Raw genomic sequence first — 22,319 nt, 5'->3', positions numbered from 1 at the left:
TCCAATTGCTTTTGAAGGTTGACCCCGTTGTTGGGCAGAATGTGTTAATATGTCACCATCCATCACAAAGGGGCACACAATTCTAACAACTGTGTTAAGAGGTTCGCTGGCAGTGTCATTGACAATCATGACTGATAAAACTACAATGCAAATCTACTTAATAGGAAGAAGGAAGCTGGGTGTGGGGAAGGGGAGAGGGAAGGGGAGAGGGTGGGGGAGGGGCAAGAGTTCACCAAGGCAAAATCAGGTTGAAGAACTATTGTTACACAATGTGTGTTACATTTGGTCAATCTCGGTTTCTCTTGTTTTTTCGCTCCTCAGGCTTTGCAGCAAGCTGGGCAAGTTATCGGTGAAATTAGAGAAACTCATCTTTGGTGATTTGAGAGGAGGACATCTCAAGTTTGGAGCTAAACCATTGGTGGATAAGACATTATGTGTGCAAGAAGTAATTAGTGATTGTCCAATGTGTGTGTGATGTTATGAAAGTCGGCCCATTATGAGGACATTAAAAATGGGGAAAGTTTGCCTGTGTCTTGTCTTGTATGGAACAGATCAAATCAGGGAATTCTTTAAAGCAATTCATCTAGATGAAGATGAAATAACTACGGACATCTCTGTCCTCTCTCAAATGTAGAGACACTTTCACTGAAGAGTTTGGATTGCTTATTCTGTTTGATTCGCTGAAAAGTTGAAAAAGTTGTCAGCATTTTCCTCAAATGAAAGATCTTCCTAATAACTAGAGTTTCTTGAGAGCAGAGAAAAGATTTGGTGGTGTAATCTTGATTAGAATTCAGCTTAGAAAAAAATATTACTTTTTTCCGTAGGTTGCTTAAAAATGATAACCATGTTCATGTATAACTTGTAAAGATGGCAGCATTGATGATTTCTAGTTTGTAAGCGAGTTATCGGCACTCTCCCATTAAGTGAATCGGACAGGTGGATTAACAGGGTTAAGATGGTTCAGCTATAAAAACACTTGCCTTGTGAATCTTCTTATCAGAATGTTACATTATGTTTATGAACTCTGTTTACATTAAACAGTTTATTCTCACTGAAGACCATATTTGTTAGTTAAGCCACTAGTTTGGAAGTTGCCCCCCTTATTTTTTTTATTACACATGAAAGACATGCAAGCTTATATGACCAAGTCAATAATGTTAGCTTTGATATATTTCTAAAATTATTTTTTTCAAGAGTAGTTCAAGTAAAGTTATAAATAGCTGCTAGAGTAATGTTCAGTTATGATATCGTAGAAACAATTAAAGTAGATTAAAATATGTTTTCATTGCATTAATGATTCTGCAACACAACACATGAACTTAAAAAGTTATGATTTTTTGGGGGAAGGAACATGTTTGTCTGAAATATTTACATATAGTTTTTGTCAGAATTCTTCAGGAAGTTTAGTTGTTTTGACACGAATATGGATTTGTAGTGGGGTATGCAAAGTCTATATAGTGTAGTTTTGTAAAGCCTCACAGTGGTGTTGTAATAATGTTACCAATGTTTAGATTGTGAATGGTTTCATTTGGAAATGTTGGATTAAGACTTTGATTGATTTCATGTTTTGTCACTTCAACTAGGCTTTTCATGTGACATTAGGTTGATTTAGGTCATCGTTCACATCTAACAACAACAACAAGGGTTTCAAGATGAATCGCTTGTCTTGAGTTTTATGGCAGTGTTTGAGTAACACTGTACAGTCTCAAGAAAAGCTTATTAAGAATTACCGGCATTTAATTCCAGGTGTTGGTACTTCAACAATATCAACAAGGGCCATATTTAACCTGTATGGTGTTTGCCCTTTCATGACCACTGACAAAAGACCTAGTTAACTGAAAATGAAAACTGTGTATGGAAAATATGAAACTGTCTTTGAAGGTCTTTGCTGCTAATGGATTCAACAATCTTAACACATACACAACTAAGTATCAGAGTAAGGAATGAACTTATATATCCTTCCCAAGTATTTTTCTATGGATATTTGCAAGCAAGGAGTTTGTATAATTGGGTGCCATTTCAAAGAGTATCTCTTTCATGAATGAGTGACCATTAGACCTAACGGTCAAGTCTTCTTGAAAATGGGGGCAATCCTGGGACATCTAATGTAACCTCTGTATTAAGTAACACGTAATAAGGTAACAAAATATAATCGGGATAATAAAAAATTTAAGGCAAAAATTAGTTTGTTATGAACTGAGCCACATTAACAGGTGGTTGAAAGTATCTCTTTGTGGGTTGGAAATCAGCTGTAAACTATCTGATGCAATGTATACAAATTATTTGTAGAGAGTTGGATTTTTTGTATCTCTTAGAAAAGCCTGTGGTGCAATACTGGTGAATTTTGTACATTTACATTGCTTTCGGAATGTTTTGCTTTTTTCTTCATTTCATTTTGTTTCATTTCTCTTTTTGCTCTTCCACCTCTGCTTGTTTTAAGGGTTCCTTCTTCTTTTCTTTCCCTAATTGTAAGCATATTTACTTTAAGTATTTTTGTTTGAACTATTTGAAGAGTGCAACAACGGTACAGAGAAGCACTGCAAATTTTTCCTAACCTATAAACATGAGTAAGATTCCTACCCAGTGGGATAACTAGTAATTCAGCCTTTAGCACGCTTATAAAAGTCTTGTATAACAAGTAACTCGTACTTCTACCTATAAACTATACCCCCCAAACTATTTAATTTGCTATGTTTATGATGGTTTCATTAACTGTATGTAAAATGTGTATGTGTGTAAAGTATGATCATGTTATATAAATATGATCTCTTTCACTTTGCTTTGGCTCCTCATTTATTACTTATTTTTTTCCATTTTTCTTAACCTTTCCCTTCCCCCCTATTTTTTTCTTACCCAGGAGGTCTTTATGTTTAAATAAGCATGTAATAATATTTTGTGATAACAATGGTTTTACATAAGGACATGTATATGTATATGTTTAATTATATTCCATACACATCTTGATGTTATGATCAATGCTTCTTGCAGAGGAACAAGGAAAGATTACAATGAACTCTTTTGTTTTACTTCCTTTTTTGTATTCTTTTGTTCTTTGGTCAGATATTTACAACAGTTGATTACACATGCATGAACTGATGTTAATTGATTGGGCAATCATCTGAATTCATTAAGTTTAATCCTCGCTGTGCTTTAACTTAGATCTTTTCTGATTGTTTTTGCCAGTGAAAGACTTGGTGAATTAAGAAAACATTTTGCTTAAAAATATCTGAACCAGTCCAGTCCTGATGGTATGTCTCCTAAGTAGATTATCTCTGATCTTCAAAGTCAGAATAAAACTTGAAATGATGATATCAATAAATAAAATGTTAATATTAACTTTTGCAATACATGATTGTGTGCATCAGACAATGACTATACTTTACAGTAGGCTCTATTATACAAACAATAGCTATATAAATAAAAAGTCGTCTTTTGGAATGTTTGCTCCAATATGGTCAGTGGTGTCTTTACTCAAGTAATATTTGAGGCTATATCACCGTTGATCCAGGTGAATATTCGTTGAACTGAATTAACGTTTAAAGTATCTTTTTCCGCTCAGTTTTGGATACTCCAACTTTCAAGTATTTAACCAGATATTAAGCAGGCTCAACTTGAACAATCCAATATCTAGATGAAAAATGATGCTGCAAGGTTGATGATATAAAGAAAAGGTGAAAGATAGATTGTGAATCTTTGGTCTGTCTTGCACCTTATACAAGAGATACATGAATGTTTCATCTCTAGAGAGCTGTGGATTAGCGGCTCATCTCATAGCCTTGCCCTGCAGTACTGCTAATCCATCAAGTAATTGTCTGTTGGAAAAGAACAATAGGATTATCAAAAGTCAGAGAAATTTACCTTAATTTGATCAGAATGCAACCATTCACCAAACTCCTTGATAATTATACATCACAATGTTGATTAACTTCTCATCAAGCAGAGATAATCATATGCTAATTCTGCAATCCATTGGGAGAAAGGAAGAGGATGGATAGAGGAGGGAGGAAAGGGGAAGTGAGATAAGAGGAAGACAGGAAGGGGGGGGGAGGGAAGGTAAAGGAAGGAGGAAGGGTAGGTAAAGGGAGGTCAGAAAGGGAAATGGGAAGGTAAATGTCTGCAAGCAAGCAGACATAACAAGTGGATGAGTCCTTAATGAGTACATGTCTCAAAATGAACAGTTTTGACAAGAGCAGATGTCTCCAAATCAGTAATATTATATGAGTAGATATCTTTAAATGACCCTTCATGAAGAATTTAAATTACTCACAAATATGAAATGTTTTCCTCATCGAGTGCACCGACATGATGTAGTGCTGATTCCAGTTCATCCTGTAGGAGGTGAGATGAAGTAGGAATTAACGTTGTGACCCATTACTTCTAGCATATTACTTCTAGCATATTCTAGCAAATCCAGCTTACACTCCATAATACCTACTTAATGTTTACAAAAATGATCATTGATACATTCCATGCACAGCCTTGGAAGAAACTCTGGCCGAGGAATGTGCAATTAGAAGGAATATTAGTTTAATTGTTATAGCCTAAAAGCAGATACCCTGAATCTTATATTGACATGACATGACATGCCGATTACATATTATATCTTAGGCAAAGGGAAAACAATTTCTTGAGGTATGAAACTAGAAAAGAGGTATGGTATGTCAAAGCAGCTTTGTGAGTATTTTTTTTTTTTAAATTGACAAACTTTTCATTGTTACATGACAACAAAATCTCAACGAAATTAAGTAAAAAAGCCAAACTTTTTTAAATCTTCCAAGTTGCTTTTTACATGTCACTACTACCAATGCTGTTCTAAAGAAATGAAACTTTGACAGTCCTACTTGTGAACTACACTGCTGTGACATTTCTTTCTCGACGAGCACATAAACATTCATTAAAATCAACTCTACTCTGCTTTTAGTTCAATTGATAACTATTAAATTCATATTATTTCTAGTCCAGTACAACATCAGCGTAATGCATATAATAACTTTATGGTCCCAACCTGATTCATATCGATTCCTAATTGGCTTAGAATGTTGATGATGTCATCAGATGAGAGCGCCCTCTTCTTCTGTTCATCGAGGTGAAGTAACGACGACAAGAAACGGGCAGCATTCTCTGCTATGAATTGATCCACCATAGCAGTCACATGACTAGGTGGCTGTGGGCAAGAAAAAGAAGCTTTTAATTCAACAGATCTGACAAGAGGAGAGACAGAGAAAGAGGAGGGGCTGGGGGAGGGGATGTTTGAAAATAACATTCTGAGCTAAGAAGCAGAGTCGGTAATGAGGAAGCATGATGTCTGAATCAACAGAGAATCCTTAAATAACAAAGATTTACCAAGCTATTTGGCACGTAGTTCTACACAGCCAAGTATGTATGTATGTATGTATGTATCTTAGATCCTCCTGCAAGCAGGAACTCAAAGAAGCCTCATTGGCTTACCAAAGCCGCAAGCTGACGGAAGTCGGCTCTTACATTCATATTTATCAATTATTGTATCAATTAAGTATTTTAAGTATTATTATTATTAAGTATTATTATTATTATAAGTATTATTAAGTATTTAAGTAATTAAGTATTATCAATTATGGTTCAAGTATTGCATAACATCGCAAACAATTGGTCGTGTTGGAAGCTTACAGTTTTAAACCCACAAGCATACTTGAATCAACATGGTTCTGTTTCTGTTCTACATAAGCATTACAGAATTTTTTTTTTTTGTGAATATCTAAACAATGTCTCTTTCTACTTAAAATATACATCAACTGCTAATTTGCATATAAGAATCAGGCCTGATGTTTTTTGATTGTCATTAACTGCAGTGTTTCTACTTGTTTCATGACATACAATCTTATTTCAATCATGTTTAATAGAGACAGTTTTTTTACCATGAATTTTCTCCGTCCATCTACGTCAAGTCGTAGTATGCACACGTCAAACTTAGCCTGTATTTCAGTGCACTTATTATGTACAGCTTCTGGCATTGGGATATCCTACACAAAAGAGTAAAAACCATACAAAATATACATTACAAATAGCTCGTTACAACTCTACTACCACCATTCAGTGATTACCATCGACAAACACGAATCTGTCCGAATAATTTCTACCCGGTTTCACTATCAATGTCTGCGTTACACCGTGTCTTGATTATTTTTGTTGCACACAATTTTGTAGTTTAACAGCTTAATACTTTGTGATGTTCAAAAAGAACCAAACTAACAAACAAAACAGTAGTCTGCACTTTAAAGAGCTACTCTGAAAAAATAACAAGCAATAACCACATGACAATACCCAGCCATTATTTTATTTGGAATTAAGTATAATAAAACAGGTTTTTACTGCATGTTACATGGCATGGTTCTGTGTTCATTCTCTCATAATACCTTATTCAAGTAATTACTGAGTTGATGGAGATGCCCCCCTCTGCCACGGCCCCCCCAACCCCACCCTCCCGAGCTTCCTTCATTAATTATGGTGACATGAATATCTAATACCACTTCAACTCAAATTTGTCTCTGGACCCAGACAAAGACAACGTTTCCTAAGTCAACAATAAAGATGACTACATCAACTGTGAATAAACATCAACACATCCATCTCAAATCTTTTACATCAATCATACTCTTATATTTGTTGCTTAGGGATGCAAGAGAAGAAAACTTAAAAGAAGGTTACTATAAAGTTGTTGACTTTTAAGAACAAACTTTGACCACAGGTAAAATGTAGGGTTGTGAGGGGGAAGATATGGCTCAATCAGTGGACAGATCAAAACCGGGCTTCAAAAATCAAAGACTTCTACTGTAACTTTCAGTATATTTTTATTCGCTTGATAATTAGGCGATACGTCAACTCAGTATTTCAAAATAATCCATAGAGGTAGAACCTTGGGTTAAATAGTTTCAGAAATGTTTAGTCATTTTTAGTGTGCTTAAAGTTTGGAGGTATAGTATACAAACAACCTTTAACCCCACATGACATGGTGCATAAATACCTGAAGTCCCAGCAGTCTGATGCCAGTTTTACCAGTCCCGATAGCCTTCAACAAAGCCAAGATTCCAACGTCTCCAATCCGATTACCACTGAGCTTCAAAAAGGAGTTAGAAGACATCAATGTGAGCTTTAAGGATTAAGCATCAGGTGGTGTTACATCGTCTCCCTTTTCATTTCTATTATTTGTTTATCTACAACATTAAATAGTACAAGTTGCACAAAATAACAAAAGTACTATGAACATCAATGAAAGTAGAGAAGTAAAACTAAAACGCCTAGAGGGAATTGTCGAAGAGTTTCACTCCTTAAAAACTGAACAAAGTCAAATCAGAAATATATAAAACAAACAATGAACATAGGAATTAAAGAGATAGTAAACATAGCAAAACAAAACTTCTTAAATAATACGTATTCAGACTACAAGACCCCTACCTACCCTCACAAACTCTACCCCTAACCAACCTGCTCCCCCCTCCCCCCCTCACCACATCAATTAAAAACCCACAGCTTCCCACATTGTTATTGAGCTGTGACATTAACCCATGTAGTGTGTGCACTCAGAGATAACTCAGATGTATAGAAAATGTTAGGACTACATGAATCAATACTCCAGAAGCACACACAGACAACCGGGGATATAATCACAGCTGTGTTAGACAAGCAGTCTCTGATGGGGCAACATATACCACCGACCTACCAAAGCTGCTCTATGTTGGTTTACACTATTACCAACGATTTAAACCAGGAAACTATAAAAACTGCTATCTCTGTTGTCTGTTTTCCTTTTAATTGAAAGCCACTGTGGCCTTTTGCAAGTTTGACCTAACAGCTGATTAAATATAAAATCATGCACATATTTTTCAGTTAGGATAGCCCCCTAATAACCACTGATATATCCTGAGAATTCTTAAGGCAGCCAGATGTGTTTTATGTTATATTCAAATACTGCCATGTGCATCAATAAGTTACCAGCTTCTGCTATTAATTGATGTAACAGAAACAACAGATGTTTAAAACCTCATGCAAAGATAATACAAGTTCAAAATGAAATACCAACAACATTCTATCTTGGGTCTACTCAAGTTTTCTTTAGTTAGATCCTGAAATCTTACCAACAATCCCTCAAGTGATGAATTTTTCTTCAGACCAAGGGAAATCTTCCTAGCCCCTTCAGATGTTATATGATTATGACTGCAGTGGAATAAAACATATACATACTCACATTATAGTGGAACCAGCTTCGTGACAGAAGTCGACAAATTTAAATAACACATCATTCACACAACACAAAATAAAGCAACTAGTTGTCAACTTTTACTTCAGGATCTGTATGCGCCCCCTGTTTTACAAAAGGTGTAAGACCACTAGAGGTTCTGTACTAACAAATTTTGACTGATAGGTGATAAACTGCCCCAAATTTACCAATCAGACGACCATGGACTTGAAACTTAATATCATTTATAGTGTGATATGGACCCAAGGACTGGTAACTTATACCGACATTGTTAAATACAAATTTATTGATAGATTTTTTCCAAACTTTTGCCGTGGTGACTGCGATTCTTTGATTTGGTAAATATCTGGACTGGCATAGTTATTTATCTTTTATATCATTCCCAGCTTTGATAGATCTCAGTGATGCAGTTCTCATCCCTCTCCTAGCAGTCATTAGGAGAAGGATAGGATAGATATACTTAATTATTCATAATCCAACCACATAATAGAAAACAATGTAAATATGTACTTACCTCAAATCCAGTACCTTTAAGCCCTGATTTAGTTTCAAAGCTCTCAGCATAGCTTGGCAACCAGGTAGATTAATACCATTTCTTGATAAATCTAACACCTCTAAAGAACTGTTGACCTAACGAATCAGAATGGAAAATTAACTGAAATTTGCAGGAAAGCAAAAAATGTAACAACCACATTTAAAAGTTAATAAAAGTTCACTTCTTGTCAATGGAAATTTTATTATATATATTGTTACCGATGCTATGACTGAGTGGATGAATTACATGTCACAAGGGGGTTTCCAGAGGAAGGGGTGAGATGTAGACATTGACAAGGAACCCAACCTCTCCCCACCCCCCAGTAATCTTTCAAAACTAATGATAATTATTAATAAATAGATTTTGACTCAGGTAGGTTTATGCTTTAATGACTTTTAACAAGTGACTTGAAGAAGAACGACCTATCGGAAAACCATCTTGTGTTTATTCACCGAACCATCTTTGTGTATTGTGTAAAAATCCAAGACTTTAGTGGGTTAGTGAAGTTCCCAATGTTTGAAATCTTTCTTTTGTCTCTGGTTGGCAAAAGTATAACAATTTCATTTGAGAGCTTGTAGTAAAATAGTTTCAAATCTAGTTCCAACATGATTTTAACAAGCAACCAGCAGCAGCGTATACCTGCTGTAAAGAGTACTTACTATTGAACGGTGACAGTTACCCTCTATACTGTGACAAAAGTGCAATCATTGTGTGTATGTGTTTGTGCCACATTGGGCACACAACATCACAGTGTTTTATGTGTAGACAAGTCACATGTTGGGATTGGACCTAGCCCTCTTAAAAGAACAGTATCATTGTGTATATGTGTTTGTGCCATATTGGGGACACAACATCACAGTGTTGATGTTTAGACATTTCATATGTTGGGACTGGACTTAGCCCTCTTACAAGAACAGTATCATTGTGTGTAGCTGTTTGTGCCACATCGGGGACACAACCAGGGATGTAGCCAGGGGGGGGAGCAGGGGGAGCGACAGCTCCCCCCCTTTCAGTGTTGATTTTTTTATTTTTTAAACTCGTTTTTTTAGCATGGTATTTTGTCAGTGCTCTTTTGATATTGAATACTCGTCAGCTCCGTTAACTCGATTGTAATCGTAGTAACATTCACGCCTACTGATTCAACTACTTACTTAGTTTGGCAGATGCAATTAGCTAAATTTAGCTTATAGCCAATTACAAGCCTACAGTTGGCCACTGCGTAATAAAATACATATTGCCTACCTAACCGCACTCTATGGAATGTCACGAACTGTATGCACAACAACGTCGACAACGTTCGTTCAATGAGTCGTCAAGTTGTTGCACGAACAGCATGTTATGAAGCTAAGCTAGCAATCGTACGTGATACGCACTTCCTATAAATAATTATTACACTGCTAATACACTGCGATAACGATATTTGTTTTTAGGCCACTGCATATCTGGCTGTATTACAAAATATGAAAGTTTATATTGTCCATCAGTTAAGTTCTTCAAATGTATTACAGTCCAGACATTGGACAATAAACAAGAATCATCCTACTGGAAAACTTGTAAAAGAGCACTATGTTTGTCTTTCTGATATATTATGTAAAAGAACATGTAAAAGAATTTAAACAGGAAACAAAATCTGCTGATAATGATATCATATGATCAGGGCGTAACCAGTATGTAGCACGATAGTGTCATTCAACACTCTACCCGCCGAAAAAGACTATAGGATCCGATCTTGTCAGTTTTTTAACATGTAGTTAAGAACCCGTTTACGCAGATAATATTTCAGTTGAGAAAACCCTTGAGAAATTTGCATCAGATGGCAATCGTCGGATAGCTCTCGCCTTCTCTTATTAGGCTAACTTAAACATTTACTAGCTATACAGTTGTATCAAAGACACTTCTGGACTATCTTTGTATCTACAAGTATCAGAAGTTGAAAAGTAAGACTACTCTGTACATGTACCTTCAAGGGCGGCGGAACCGGGGGGCACAGGGGGCAAGTGCCCCCCCCCACTTTTCCTCAGGTTAAAAATGTGCCCTTTTTCTACATAAAACTTGTACTCTTGATCACCTTATTAGGTCAGCGATATTTCAGTAAGAGATCTAATCCTAATTTAGAACTATCAGAGGCGTAGCCAGTATGTAGCACTGTAGGCCCGGGCCTACACTTTTTTTGGCCAAGTTATCTTTTTTATTAAAACACCCATAATTCAAATCCATAAGCTTGCTGGACGAGTTTAAGAGTCTAGACAGGAAAAACTATTGAAATGAACGTAGCAAGATTATGGCTAAATTAGGTGACCTATTCTTCTGTCATCTAGGCTGTCATTCATATCGCGTGCCGTTTCATTCAATACTATACCCGCCGAAAAAGACTAGGATACGATCTTGTCAGTTTTTTAACATCTACTTAAGAACCCGTTTACGCAGATAAAATTTCAGTTGAGAACATTCCACAGTCAAATAATCATATCGTTAATTAACAGACTTTATATGTATAGAGCTGTAGCACTTTGTTGCCTGTTGTTGTCGCGATCGGCGTTCCAAGTTCCAAAACGGCCTTTTCGATAAACATTTACTAGCTACAGTTGTATCAAAGAAAATTACTGGCTATGGTTGTATCAAAGACATTTCTGGCCTATCTTTGTATCTACAAGTATCAGAAGTTGAAAAGTAAGACTACTAAAAGGGGGGGGGGCGTTGATGGAGTGATGTGTATACGCAAATAAGATAATACAATAAGATTTATAAAGGGTACTAAATATCAGGCTGCATCAGTCCAATCGAATTTCTGCAAAGTGCCCTTTGACGTCGGTGCCCCCCCCCCCAGATTAAAAGTGCTTCCGCCACCCTTGTGTACCTTGCTAATTTTAATACATTATGTATTATTGAATTACGTACTATTTTAACTTGTTGGTTTTTGGGGTTTAAAAGTGATATTGAATGAGGTGTCTCAAGTTAGCAAGAGGCCAGGGAACCAGAATGAACATTCAGGAAGGGCCGTTTTTTGGCGCTCCGCTCAGATAGTCGTGCCTACAACTTTGAAAATCCATATCAATCGCAAAAAGTGCTCCCTCCCTTTCAAATTCCTGGCTACGTCGCTGGACACAACGTCACAATGTTTATGTGTAGCCATAATCACATGTTGGGACTGGACTTAGCCCGCTTACAAGAACAGTTCATTGTGTCTCACACGCCCAGATTCATCGGCATTGGTAACTATATCAGTGGGTGGTATATCTTTACAGAACTGATTGCTCTCCAGGCCGTTCTTAATATTATTATGACTTTCAATATACAGACCTTGAGAGCATTGGCAAGTTCAAGAACACCCTTGGCACGAATAGCATTCCATCCTAGATCAAGATAGACCAAACCATCATTCGAGGCCTGTTAATAAGGAAAAAGAAGCTTCATGTTGGTTGAAAATATTTAGTGAGCATAAATGTACCCCGTAATAATTACACTTATCTAAACAGGGGTTGAAAGTCAAATCAGATACACTGAGGGTAGTGGTTAACCAAACTAGTCTCAATTCTATGAAAGGAGAGGGGGGGGGGGATGGCTTTTAAAGGTATTAATTTTCTTTCTTCTGAAGTAAATTTCACTACCTGCCCTCATCACAACCCCAACTCCATCCAGATTTAACATTCTCTCTCGATTAAAGCTATCATTTTTTGCTAAATTGGTTATTTCTACTCCGTTTTCAATTCTTCCTTTAAGACTGAAATCACTATTACCTCTGACTACAGTCGGACATTTCCATGACAACTGAATGTCTTTTTGATAGAATAGTTGTTATTATTGCTACTACTACCAGGATTCACATTTTTCATTAGTCCTTTGGTTAACTCTGTTTAAACATACAAAGTACAAACTTAGAAGAATGTGATAAGATGAATATGAGAGAATCACCAGAAAAGGGAAAACATGTTTGGTTAGTAAAAATCTAAAGCGATTTAACAGCATAAAAGTTGGTTTTAGTATAATAGGGAAGATAGAGAGGTGTTTACACTATCAAGCAGATACTGCATAGAACAAATAACAATTTCAGTTGAGTTTAGAGTTGAAAAAACTTTATATCGATGATGTTTATATAAATCTTTGGAACATGAAGTAAATAAGAGAACAAAAAGGAAAATTGTTTGCAAATGAAATTAAACAAATTAACACAACTTTATGCAACAAAAGCTTTGGTATTGTTAGTCAGCTAATCATATTGTCTATTTTGCTTGGCTGTTTTCTCATTTTTGCCGGCCGTTTTTGATCACATAATGAAATGATAATTAATGATCATTAAGGACTAATGTTGTGATCATTAATGATCATAATGACGTGCCAACAGGGACATCTTTAACAAATTGCTTCGAGGGACGGCAGTCCAAAATTTTCTCTTGTTAATACAGGGTGAGAGCTTTAAAAAGCAAGGTCGTAGCCAGGTTTGACATTTTTTGACTGGGCATTACTTCATCTCAGGCTGTGATACTGGAAAAAAGGAGGTGCAGATATACACTGTACCATTGCAGATTATTATCCAAAAATTTCACTTGTTAATCCCATAGGATCTTCAGACCAAGATCTGATCCTTTTCATCACTCTCCTTCCATCTTCCAGTCAACACACACCCCCAAACATGATTGTCTTTCCCTCTATTTAGTGGTGCGAAATTGATCTTTTAGCTCGATTTTTCGTGCGGAACAAAATTCTCACCATGACTGAACACTACAGTTAGCATAATCGGATTGCTCTGCTTATACTGTATTGAGCGACTATGAGTCAGGGTCTAGTACTACTGAAGGCGGGGGGGGGAGGGGGGAGGAGGGGGGGGTGAGGTGGGTGGGTGGGTGGGTGGGAAGGAAGGAAGGAATTTTTGATAGTTAGTATAATAATTTGCTCAAGGGAGAGGAAGCACTCCAATGCACTACAAGCACCTGCTATGTGTAGCCCCTCACCAGTCCTTTGCTGAGGTGAAGGAATTTTAATAGTTAGTATAATAATTTGCTCAAGGAGAGGAAGCACTCCAATACACTACAAGCACCTGCTATGTGTAGCCCCTCACCAGTCCTTTGCCAAGGTGAATTCCTGCAGCTTCACCAAAGTCATTAGAGCTGAGGTCAAGGTCAGTGAGGGTCACATTATTCTTCAAGCCCTCAGCTAGCAGCTGAGCATCTTTGTCAGTTAAATGATTGGCTATAAGAATGAAGGTTCGTGAATGATGGCTTCTTAATCAAAAATACCATCAGAAGAGGCAAAGATTCAACATTTCGCAGAGATTTTTTGGTTCATTTCGCAATAACAAGAAAATTACCCAGTGTTGAAGAACAATTCCTGTGATTTTCTTGTCAGGTTGTTTTAATTTCAACTTGTTGAACTCAACGAAAGAAACTGGACATCAGTCTTCATGGCACCGAATGGTGCTACAAGTCATAAATCGCATAATATTAAAAGTAACATGACTAAAAAAAAAATTAAGTAGAAAAAGGTTTGCCAACTTTTGTTTAATAATGAACTGACTCAAGTCACTGAAACATCTCACTTACGAAATAATTTATTGGAAATGACTCGACTCAAATCTTAATGATGGAGTGATTCTGTCATGCACCCATTGAGAAAACAAAACTAGGCCTAAATATCTGCCTAGTTACCATTTAAACTACTAGGCATGAAATATTGAGCCTAACAGCTGCATAGCTGACAAAACTGATGCAATATGCACTTAGTTTGCCATTATGTCCCCCTTAAAAGTTTTAAAGAAAAGACTTTGCACACTTTAAACTTATTGCCTCATTGGGGGTCCAGCCTAACTGTCTTCTCTTATTGACAATCAATTTCTCGATGCTACTCTAAAGCTGTATATAAAAACCCCTGAAATGACATCTACAAATCTATTTTCTTCACTGAATAAAACTATGGACTATGTGAATCATTTCAAATTTTCTGACAAGAATATTAAACCTTCTCACCTTTTAAGCAGAGCCTTTTGAGGGTATAGTTTGTTTCCAACATTGAAGCAAATGCAGACGTCCCTGGACTGCCCATCAAGTTATGAGACATATCCTGAGAAAGAAGACCCCATTCATAAATAATAAACAAAACAACACAAATGACACAGTGAGTGTACTAAGTTACTAAGTACAACACACCCTCCCCGCCCCCCCCCCCCTTGATACTAGGAATAACAGGATTTGTAGATATCACCCCTAGGTATACAAATTCTATTTCCTCTTGACATTTGGGAGCAAAAGAGAGCACAAAACCCACTTTAACATTGGATGCTGTACATCACTAAGAGAACACACTATTAAAGGAACGATAAGGAAAGATATCACTGCTAAAAGTATCATGTCTAAGCGAGAACCATAATCTTTGTGATCTCTGGATGTTTCAGCCATTTATTATCTCTGAATTATAAGCTTAAGATGACTGTCGAGTTGGTGTCTCCTTTTAAAGTAATGAAAAGTCGTCTAATAGTAAGGTCATTCCATGTCAAAACATGGATGGCTGTTACTGGACCCTCTCCAAAACATTACCACCCCTCATTGCATGATCAAAGGACCATGACGTATTCATATTCTGAAAACTTCAGTTGCATGATTGCTTCATAATTGGCCAATCTACCTGTTAAACGCAAACCAAATGGTCCTGTCTTTCTGCCAACCAGCTGATTGAAAATGGCAGACGTCGGATTAATAATATTAAGTGCTGTGAACCTCATAATGTGTATAATCTTCGAGGAGGTCAACAGGCCAATTTGGCTGATGACTATTGATTGGCCAATTTTGTCATGTCCACAAATAATACTCGCAATGTACCGTCTGCTTCTGGTTTCATTCACCAATTAAAAGACTTTACTATAAAATGAATGTCAATCAAGAAAAAAAATCTTCTCTTTTCTAAGTTAAAGCATGATAATAAGAGGGATGCCATAAAAAACTAAACTAAAAGAAGGTGCCATGGTTGCCTGGCCGATTTACAAACCAACGATGTCTTATAACAATAAAAAAAATATACACAGAAGTGAAAACAAGACGAAAGGTGGGCATGGGGGAGGAGGAGGAGGAGGGAGGGGATGGAGTTTAGTTCACTACTTACCAGCCTTGTGACGTAACAATTGTCCCTCATCATTTCAGCAACGGCTGAAGATCCCAGCGAGTCAATTCTATTGTCAGACAAGTTGAGAAATTCGACAGTTGTGTTTTTCTGTGAAAAAATAAAATGGTGAAGTGAATAAAATGTTGTGAATGGGGGTTAGATTCACCAATTCAATCATTTAGGGGAACTGTTGGCTAAACATCCATTTATAGTCTGGTTATGGTCTCTGTTAGTATCTTACTTGAGCTATCAGTCCTCTTATGGCCTCCTTCTTTACACCTGCTTACATGGTCATGACCTTTAATTCTTACCATGAATTTGAATGTAAGGTAAAATAGTGATTAACATTAACCTGCATGGCTCTTGCAAAAGGTAAGAATGCCCTCATTCCTAAGTATCGGTGGCGCATAACAAAAGTGGTTCCCTTTAGATGATTCTTCACGTAAGGTGAGGGATCAACACCTACATTTGCACAAAAAAAAAGGGAACAAGGAAAAAGAAAACAAATTGTGTTTAGTCCGTAACATGAAAATGGAATGGATCAGAATGTATCTCGTAACTGTCTTGTATTTTCATTTTGGGGGGGAGAGGAGAGGTGGGCAGGAAGGGGGAGGGGGTTTGGAGTGGAGAATGATTGGGGATGACATAAATACTCCTATTATCCTCCCCTCTCCATCTCCTATGCTAAAAGGAGAAATCAATGCTGCTTAGACAAACCTCAAACCAGTGCCCCACCCGGGGGGGGGGGGGATGGTCTGCTGGAGTCAGTCACAATAATCAAACTAAAGGACAGCTAAATATGCATAACTTACCTTCCATCTTGCACTCTTGAATGTAAACACTTACTCCAGCTTCATCTAACCTAGGTTCCGGTTCTGAAAATTCAAATCAAAATAGATAAAAGAATGTAATAAACTGTTACACTATACACTGTCAGTTTAAGAAGATGATTTCACTTTGTAACACTATTTGCCTTCTAACTATAAAACAAAACTATGAAGTCAAATGCTTAGCGATTCTAGGCCATGTTTTTAAATGTTAATAAAACTCTGCACACAAATGACGTTTTGATCACCTCAGACAGTAATATTAGCAATCTGATGAAACCAAGGTGATTCTGACCTGACGATTATAACCAAGTACAGTTCTTGTGCTCGTTTGGGTGGACCTACAAATCACATTTCATGTCCATCAAAGCTTTCCTTTTGAAGTTACTTTACTTGGTTTTCAGAAATTCCACGTGTAAATTGCTAAAACAATAGTTCTCTTACACTTTACAATTAACATGGATCCAAAATAGCAAGTATGAAGGTCATCCAAGCTTTGTTTTTTAAAGTTATTGCTCTTCAAAGGATTTTCATACTTCTGTTTGATATTCTGTTGACCTCAAATGAACATTGACCTCTATGAATCACAACGTGGTCCTTTAAATCACTAAGATGAATGCACCTATTAATTTTTCATGCACTTTTTGAGTTACGTCATCTACAAGTCAATGGTGTCACATATTTACAAAGGCACATATGCCATCACCATCACATATATTCCTTTTACCTGCAATGAGGAATCAATTAACCCAGAAACTCTAATTAGTCCAGCAATATCCCCCTCCCCCACCTTTCAACTCTTCTACCCACCAAAATAAATAACAAATAATTTCAGATCCTGATACCTTTGGGGAAGTCTTCCTCTAAATCTGTGTCATAATCTTCATCCTTGTAAACATCTGCTCCCTCCATGAGACTCTTCGCTGCCTCTCTCAGCTGTTTCTGTCTCTCTTCTCGGAACTTTCTGGAAGGATCTTCTGAATCTTCATCCAGATCAGTTTTTTCATCACTTTTCTCTTCTATTACCAAGAAATGGACAACATAAACATTGCTTAGAAGTGACTTGCCATTTAAAAATTTACAAGTAATATGTTATTATAGCTATTAATCCGCTTCTTATGCATGTTCACGAACGGTTTGATGGTCGTTGGTCTTTCATTTTCATACTGACTATTAACATGTACTCCAAAATGAATGTGATATAGCTGGACCTATGGTACTTACAATCCGATAATAATTAATTAATAGGATAATAGGTGTGTAAACTTTCTTCTTTTGTTTTTTTTCTTTTTAACAATGAAACGCAAAACTATTTTCTGAAGTGATAGGAATATAATGTCAGCCGACCACAACGTGATTTAAACTGTTAACCAAAGTATCACTTTACTCTTCACAAACAAATTCACATGTCAAATGTTTAGCTAGACTTCATTACATGTATATTCAACTGAGGACTAAATGTTTCAATTCTGTTGTACCTATCCGAAAATGTTTCACTCACTAAAACGGTTGTAATATATTAACCTTACATATTTACAGATGGGCAAAACTTCTCTACTTTTAATAATACTACAACGGTATGTCCCAATAATTTTTGCTGTAGCTATGACATCCATTCCATCTTTTCGAAAACAGTAAAAATGGGACCCTTACCATATTTTATTGAAAGAGCTAAGAAAGATCGTCGGGTTTGACTTTGCTCAAGTCCATCGTCAACATCCTCTTCCTTATCTCCTGTACCTGATTTCAGCTCTGTCACAGACCAGGGTATCTCCTCGACACCGTCATCACAAACAGAATAACTTGGATGTACATTGGAAGTTGCCTCCATAAGACGAGAAGCATTATTTTCATGGAGTGTGGTTATACAACCTCCATCAGTAAAAGTGTCATTAATTGAGGGAGTGTCATGAAGTGTATGTGTCGACGTCTGAAATTCTTCCTTACTACTTTTGGCATCACTGACCCCTATTATGTCTTGGTCCTAAATTTGAGAAGAAAGTTTTGGAGGTTCATATAAATTTCTCATTTGTTGAAAGTGTTTTTAAAACGGATCTGACAGATACATTATAATCACAAAATACAGCCAAAATTACCAATATCAACTTTGACCCCTGGGATTTCTACAAATAGAGTATTTATGCCAGCCATAGTTCAGCTTTTATATCTCTTGGTTTAGTAGACACAGTTGTGGAGCTCTTGGTGCCCTTGACAAACCTCCCTGGACGTCCAATGACACTCTTTACGTCACCTAAAAAAATAGCTGGATTTCATGTACTTCCCAACTGCAATCCATTCCACTTTTATAATTTATTGCAAAATAATCTAGAGTGTTCAACTTCAACTTCACAAAAACCAAAATAACATCAGAAATGTCAATAGCAGAATACTACTGTACCTTAGCCTGTAATATTGATTGAAGAAAAGCTGTGTGAGGTGTATTGTCCAAGCGGGGTGACTTTGATGGAGATGATCCTGAAATACCTTCCAAGTCATTACTGCTGGAATCCTCTCTTCGGTCTCTAACTTCAGAACATTTCTTTTTCTTTGAAATTCTTTTCCTACTTTCAAGTAACTTGGGGCTTGGAATTTGCTGTGAAATAAAACAAATTAAACAAAAAAAAACAATGGTTATTAACAGTTTGTTCCTTCATAAACATTTTAGCGCAGTTAATAAAAATGTACAGATGTTATTATTTAACATGAAAGGTTAAATGACCTTAAATGCATTGCAATGACTTAGAATGAACTCTAAAACATTAAAAACAATAGCTCTGTATTCTATACACTTACTCCCCCTATGTAAAAAGTACATGAAAAAAATAAATTAAACAAATCAATATTTTATAAATATAGTCTAAGCCCGAACTTTACTAGTGTCACTGAAAGTCAGGTGCACAGTGTGTTGCGAAACTTGCGAAGACTGACGCAGAACTCAGAGAAATAAAATATTGCACCTCCCTTGTCTCTACTTCTTGAAAGGATAGTCTAGAGGAAACTATATCTAAAAGAGGAACATATTCTAATGTAGATAAACATGGTGAAATTTGCATCCAATTCCTACATGGCATTCACAAAATATTGATAATTGAAATTGTTACAGTTTGTACCATAGGAGATCAACTTGAAACAAACATGTGTGATGTAAAAGTTTAACACTGAGAGTAAAATGTTTTGGTTAACTTTACTAATACTATTCACTTTATTGTTTTTACCTTGGGTTGAACAGTGTTCCAACATTATCTAGTTCTGCTTATACAAAGTAAACAATATACAACAATGAATATATGGTGCAGCATGGTGAGTCCAATGATGATGCACATAAGACTTTAAATTGGCAAAGTTTACTCCTTAAATCAATTCAAGTTAAATCAATTTCTCTAATTTCTACATATATCTAGCCTTTGAAATATATGTCACCAACATGCATACATGTACAAGTACATTTTTTCATGGTATCTTCACTGAAAATGGGGGCAAACCGTGACCAATTATGATGCAGCCTACTAAACATTAAGCGAGATGCATCTGGAATTCACTTGGATGATCCTAAATGAATTAAAATATTAGGCTCATTCTTTGCTTTCATGTAAAATATAACAAGTATAATATGATGTTCTAGAAAATATAATATGGGGATATTTCTTTCATTCTTTACATTGGATACAAACAAATATTATCGTCTAACAGATGTTCAGTAGATACAGTATGCTAACAGAAAATAAGTCACATGATAGTGATGATTAGAACATGTGCTTTGCAAATTAATATCAACATTTGGCTTCACTTTTAAGAAGAGAACTTCGGGGGACTTGCAAGCACACTTCAAGTTTGGCTTACTTTCCAAGTTATGAAATTTCATGTGTGTCACAATTGGTCCTGCGTCAGTCATACACAGTTTTATACATTCATTGACAGTTGACATGCATCTCAATTTTGAAGTAGAAAAATATTACTTAATTTGAAGAAAAGAATGATTGCCATCCAATTCTGCTACAGTGCTTCCTTGAGAGGAGGGAGTAATTGCAGAATATCCAGCATATTGGCAGGGAGGGGGGGGGGGGAGGCAAGCACAGCTCCTGCGGGTTATACCCAGCAACTTTGACGCAATACCCTTAAATGAGGTTGGCTATGTCATATGCTATCGGGAGTCTAGTAATACAGAGAAAGCCATTTTTGCCATTCCTTTTAGGTACAACCCATCATTACATTGTTTTATTTATTACTATGGGACCTGATTGATACTAAAATTTGTTTGTGATATTACTACAACCGTAATCAGATTCTCTTTCTTATTTAAGTTAAGCCATTTTGTGAAAGGAAATTTCTGAAGGGTAATTCGGTTATACCTAGTTTGTTTAGTTTAATTAGTTGAAAAAAGGGATCAGGAGGGACACTCAAGTCCCCATCAAGAACCCTATAGGAGAGGGGGAAAAACTGAAGACACAAACACTCAGTCCCGATTACAATGCTTTAATAAGTGCTTGTCCAAAGCATTCTTAAATCCATTCAAATGTACTTGTGCGACGGGTAGCAAACTACATCGGGAGCTTTTGTCTTACGGGGTATTCTGCAACTGAGCCGAGAAATGATTAAAATCAAAATGACTTCCTAAAAAAGACCCATAAGGAATTCTTTCCATCCACCTTTCGGTTTCTTGACGTTGATGACTGAGGCCTCACGTTAGTTCGTTGTCTTGAAATAACTTCGTCTTGTCGTCTGGCACTGGCAGTCTGAGGCCTAATGTTATGAATAACGTTAGCAGTTGTATTTGAGGCCCTGTCATTTGTAACAACAGGGCTTCTCTTCTGTACGTCCAATTGCATCGCTAAGCTGGATTCCCTTACATTCAATTGTTTATTAACAACAATTTGCTGGCCACCTTTGCATTCATGTCTAACAATTCTCCTGCCATTTCGCACAGCCATGTTTCTGACTGACGTTCGCGAGTGGCCTGAAGGTGGAATACCCTTGATGGTACTAAGCAACCGTAAATGCTGCGGCAATGACCTCGAACACTTGTAGCACATGGAACGCCATTGATGCAACTTTCTTAGTTTATTCTGGACCGTGCTTTGGTTTGTTAATAATATGCTTCTGAAACTTTAATGTTCTTCAAACCTACATAATAGTTATATGCCAAAAACACTGCGATTTTTGTGCAGAACATAAAAAATAGGTATTCGAAGACAATTTCAATGTAATGTATGCATCCTTGTTAATAGTCTGAATGTTTAAATCATATTAATTAAAATATATCAAAGCAAGGGCAAAGGTTTCGCAAACTCCGTAGCTGTAAGTCATATGTAGTCCTACTGTGAACTTCGTGTTTGTATGCCTGGCATTAGCATGTGATGCTGCACCCGAGAGACATTACAATGTAGGTCAAAGATAAGTATGAAGCAAAAATCCAAGGTTTAAAAAATTAAACAATGCTTTTTATTGGTTATTCCGCACAAGGCAAAATGGATGAAATTCCATTTGATTGCTACATGAGAGGGTTACTTAATTTGCAAAGTGGGTGTAGATTGCGAATATTTTCTCATGGTAACACCACAACTTTCCTAGTATGGTAAATGGCTAATATTTATACGTACCTAATAGAAATAAACAGAGTCATGACCTTATGCACTGG

The 22,319-nt window shown here is 36.5% G+C and overlaps 2 protein-coding genes across 3 annotated transcripts in view; one reads left to right on the top strand and one right to left on the bottom strand.

The window, feature by feature from the left end:
- Positions 1-3,013, top strand: part of LOC139961038 (dynamin-1-like protein) — a 43,386-nt gene extending 40,373 nt beyond the window's left edge. The window contains exon 16 of the mRNA XM_071959865.1: positions 322-3,013. Within this exon, the coding sequence (XP_071815966.1) occupies positions 322-378 (57 nt within the window). The 3' untranslated portion in view covers positions 379-3,013. The remainder of the gene's footprint in view (positions 1-321) is intronic.
- LOC139961037 (uncharacterized) lies at positions 2,390-21,696 on the bottom strand. 2 transcript variants are annotated; one of them, XM_071959863.1, is made up of 17 exons: positions 21,307-21,696; positions 19,083-19,277; positions 18,338-18,668; positions 17,530-17,703; positions 16,670-16,732; positions 16,210-16,319; positions 15,858-15,965; positions 14,729-14,822; positions 13,825-13,955; positions 12,069-12,155; positions 8,748-8,863; positions 8,112-8,190; positions 7,001-7,093; positions 5,895-5,999; positions 5,006-5,164; positions 4,268-4,329; positions 2,390-3,812 (listed from the first exon to the last, which is right to left on the bottom strand). In XM_071959863.1, exons 1-17 carry the CDS (start codon positions 21,610-21,612, stop codon positions 3,764-3,766), a joined length of 2,262 nt encoding a protein of 753 aa, XP_071815964.1. In that variant the 5' UTR covers positions 21,613-21,696; the 3' UTR covers positions 2,390-3,763. The 2 variants fall into 2 exon arrangements, with proteins under 2 accessions (XP_071815964.1, XP_071815965.1); XM_071959864.1 differs by having other exon boundaries at positions 21,331-21,694.
- Positions 21,697-22,319: the final 623 nt, after the last annotated feature.

The sequence above is a fragment of the Apostichopus japonicus genome, chromosome 20 (assembly GCF_037975245.1).
Source record: "Apostichopus japonicus isolate 1M-3 chromosome 20, ASM3797524v1, whole genome shotgun sequence".
NCBI classification, from domain to species: Eukaryota; Metazoa; Echinodermata; class Holothuroidea; order Aspidochirotida; family Stichopodidae; genus Apostichopus; species Apostichopus japonicus.
The sequence above is the reverse complement of the archived record's forward strand: the minus strand, read 5'-3'. Positions and strand labels throughout refer to the sequence as shown.

Bases quoted from the DNA above. Each gene is read 5' to 3' on its own strand.
- LOC139961037 (XM_071959863.1), bottom strand. From the start codon at position 21,612: ATGGCTGTGCGAAATGGCAGGAGAATTGTTAGACATGAATGCAAAGGT. The intron at 19,278-21,306 runs GTCTTTTTTAGG...TTTATTTCACAG, and splicing joins ATGGAAAGAATTCCTTATGG to CAAATTCCAAGCCCCAAGTT. The intron at 13,956-14,728 runs GTGAGAAGGTTT...TCATTCTTATAG, and splicing joins CAAAAGGCTCTGCTTAAAAG to CCAATCATTTAACTGACAAA.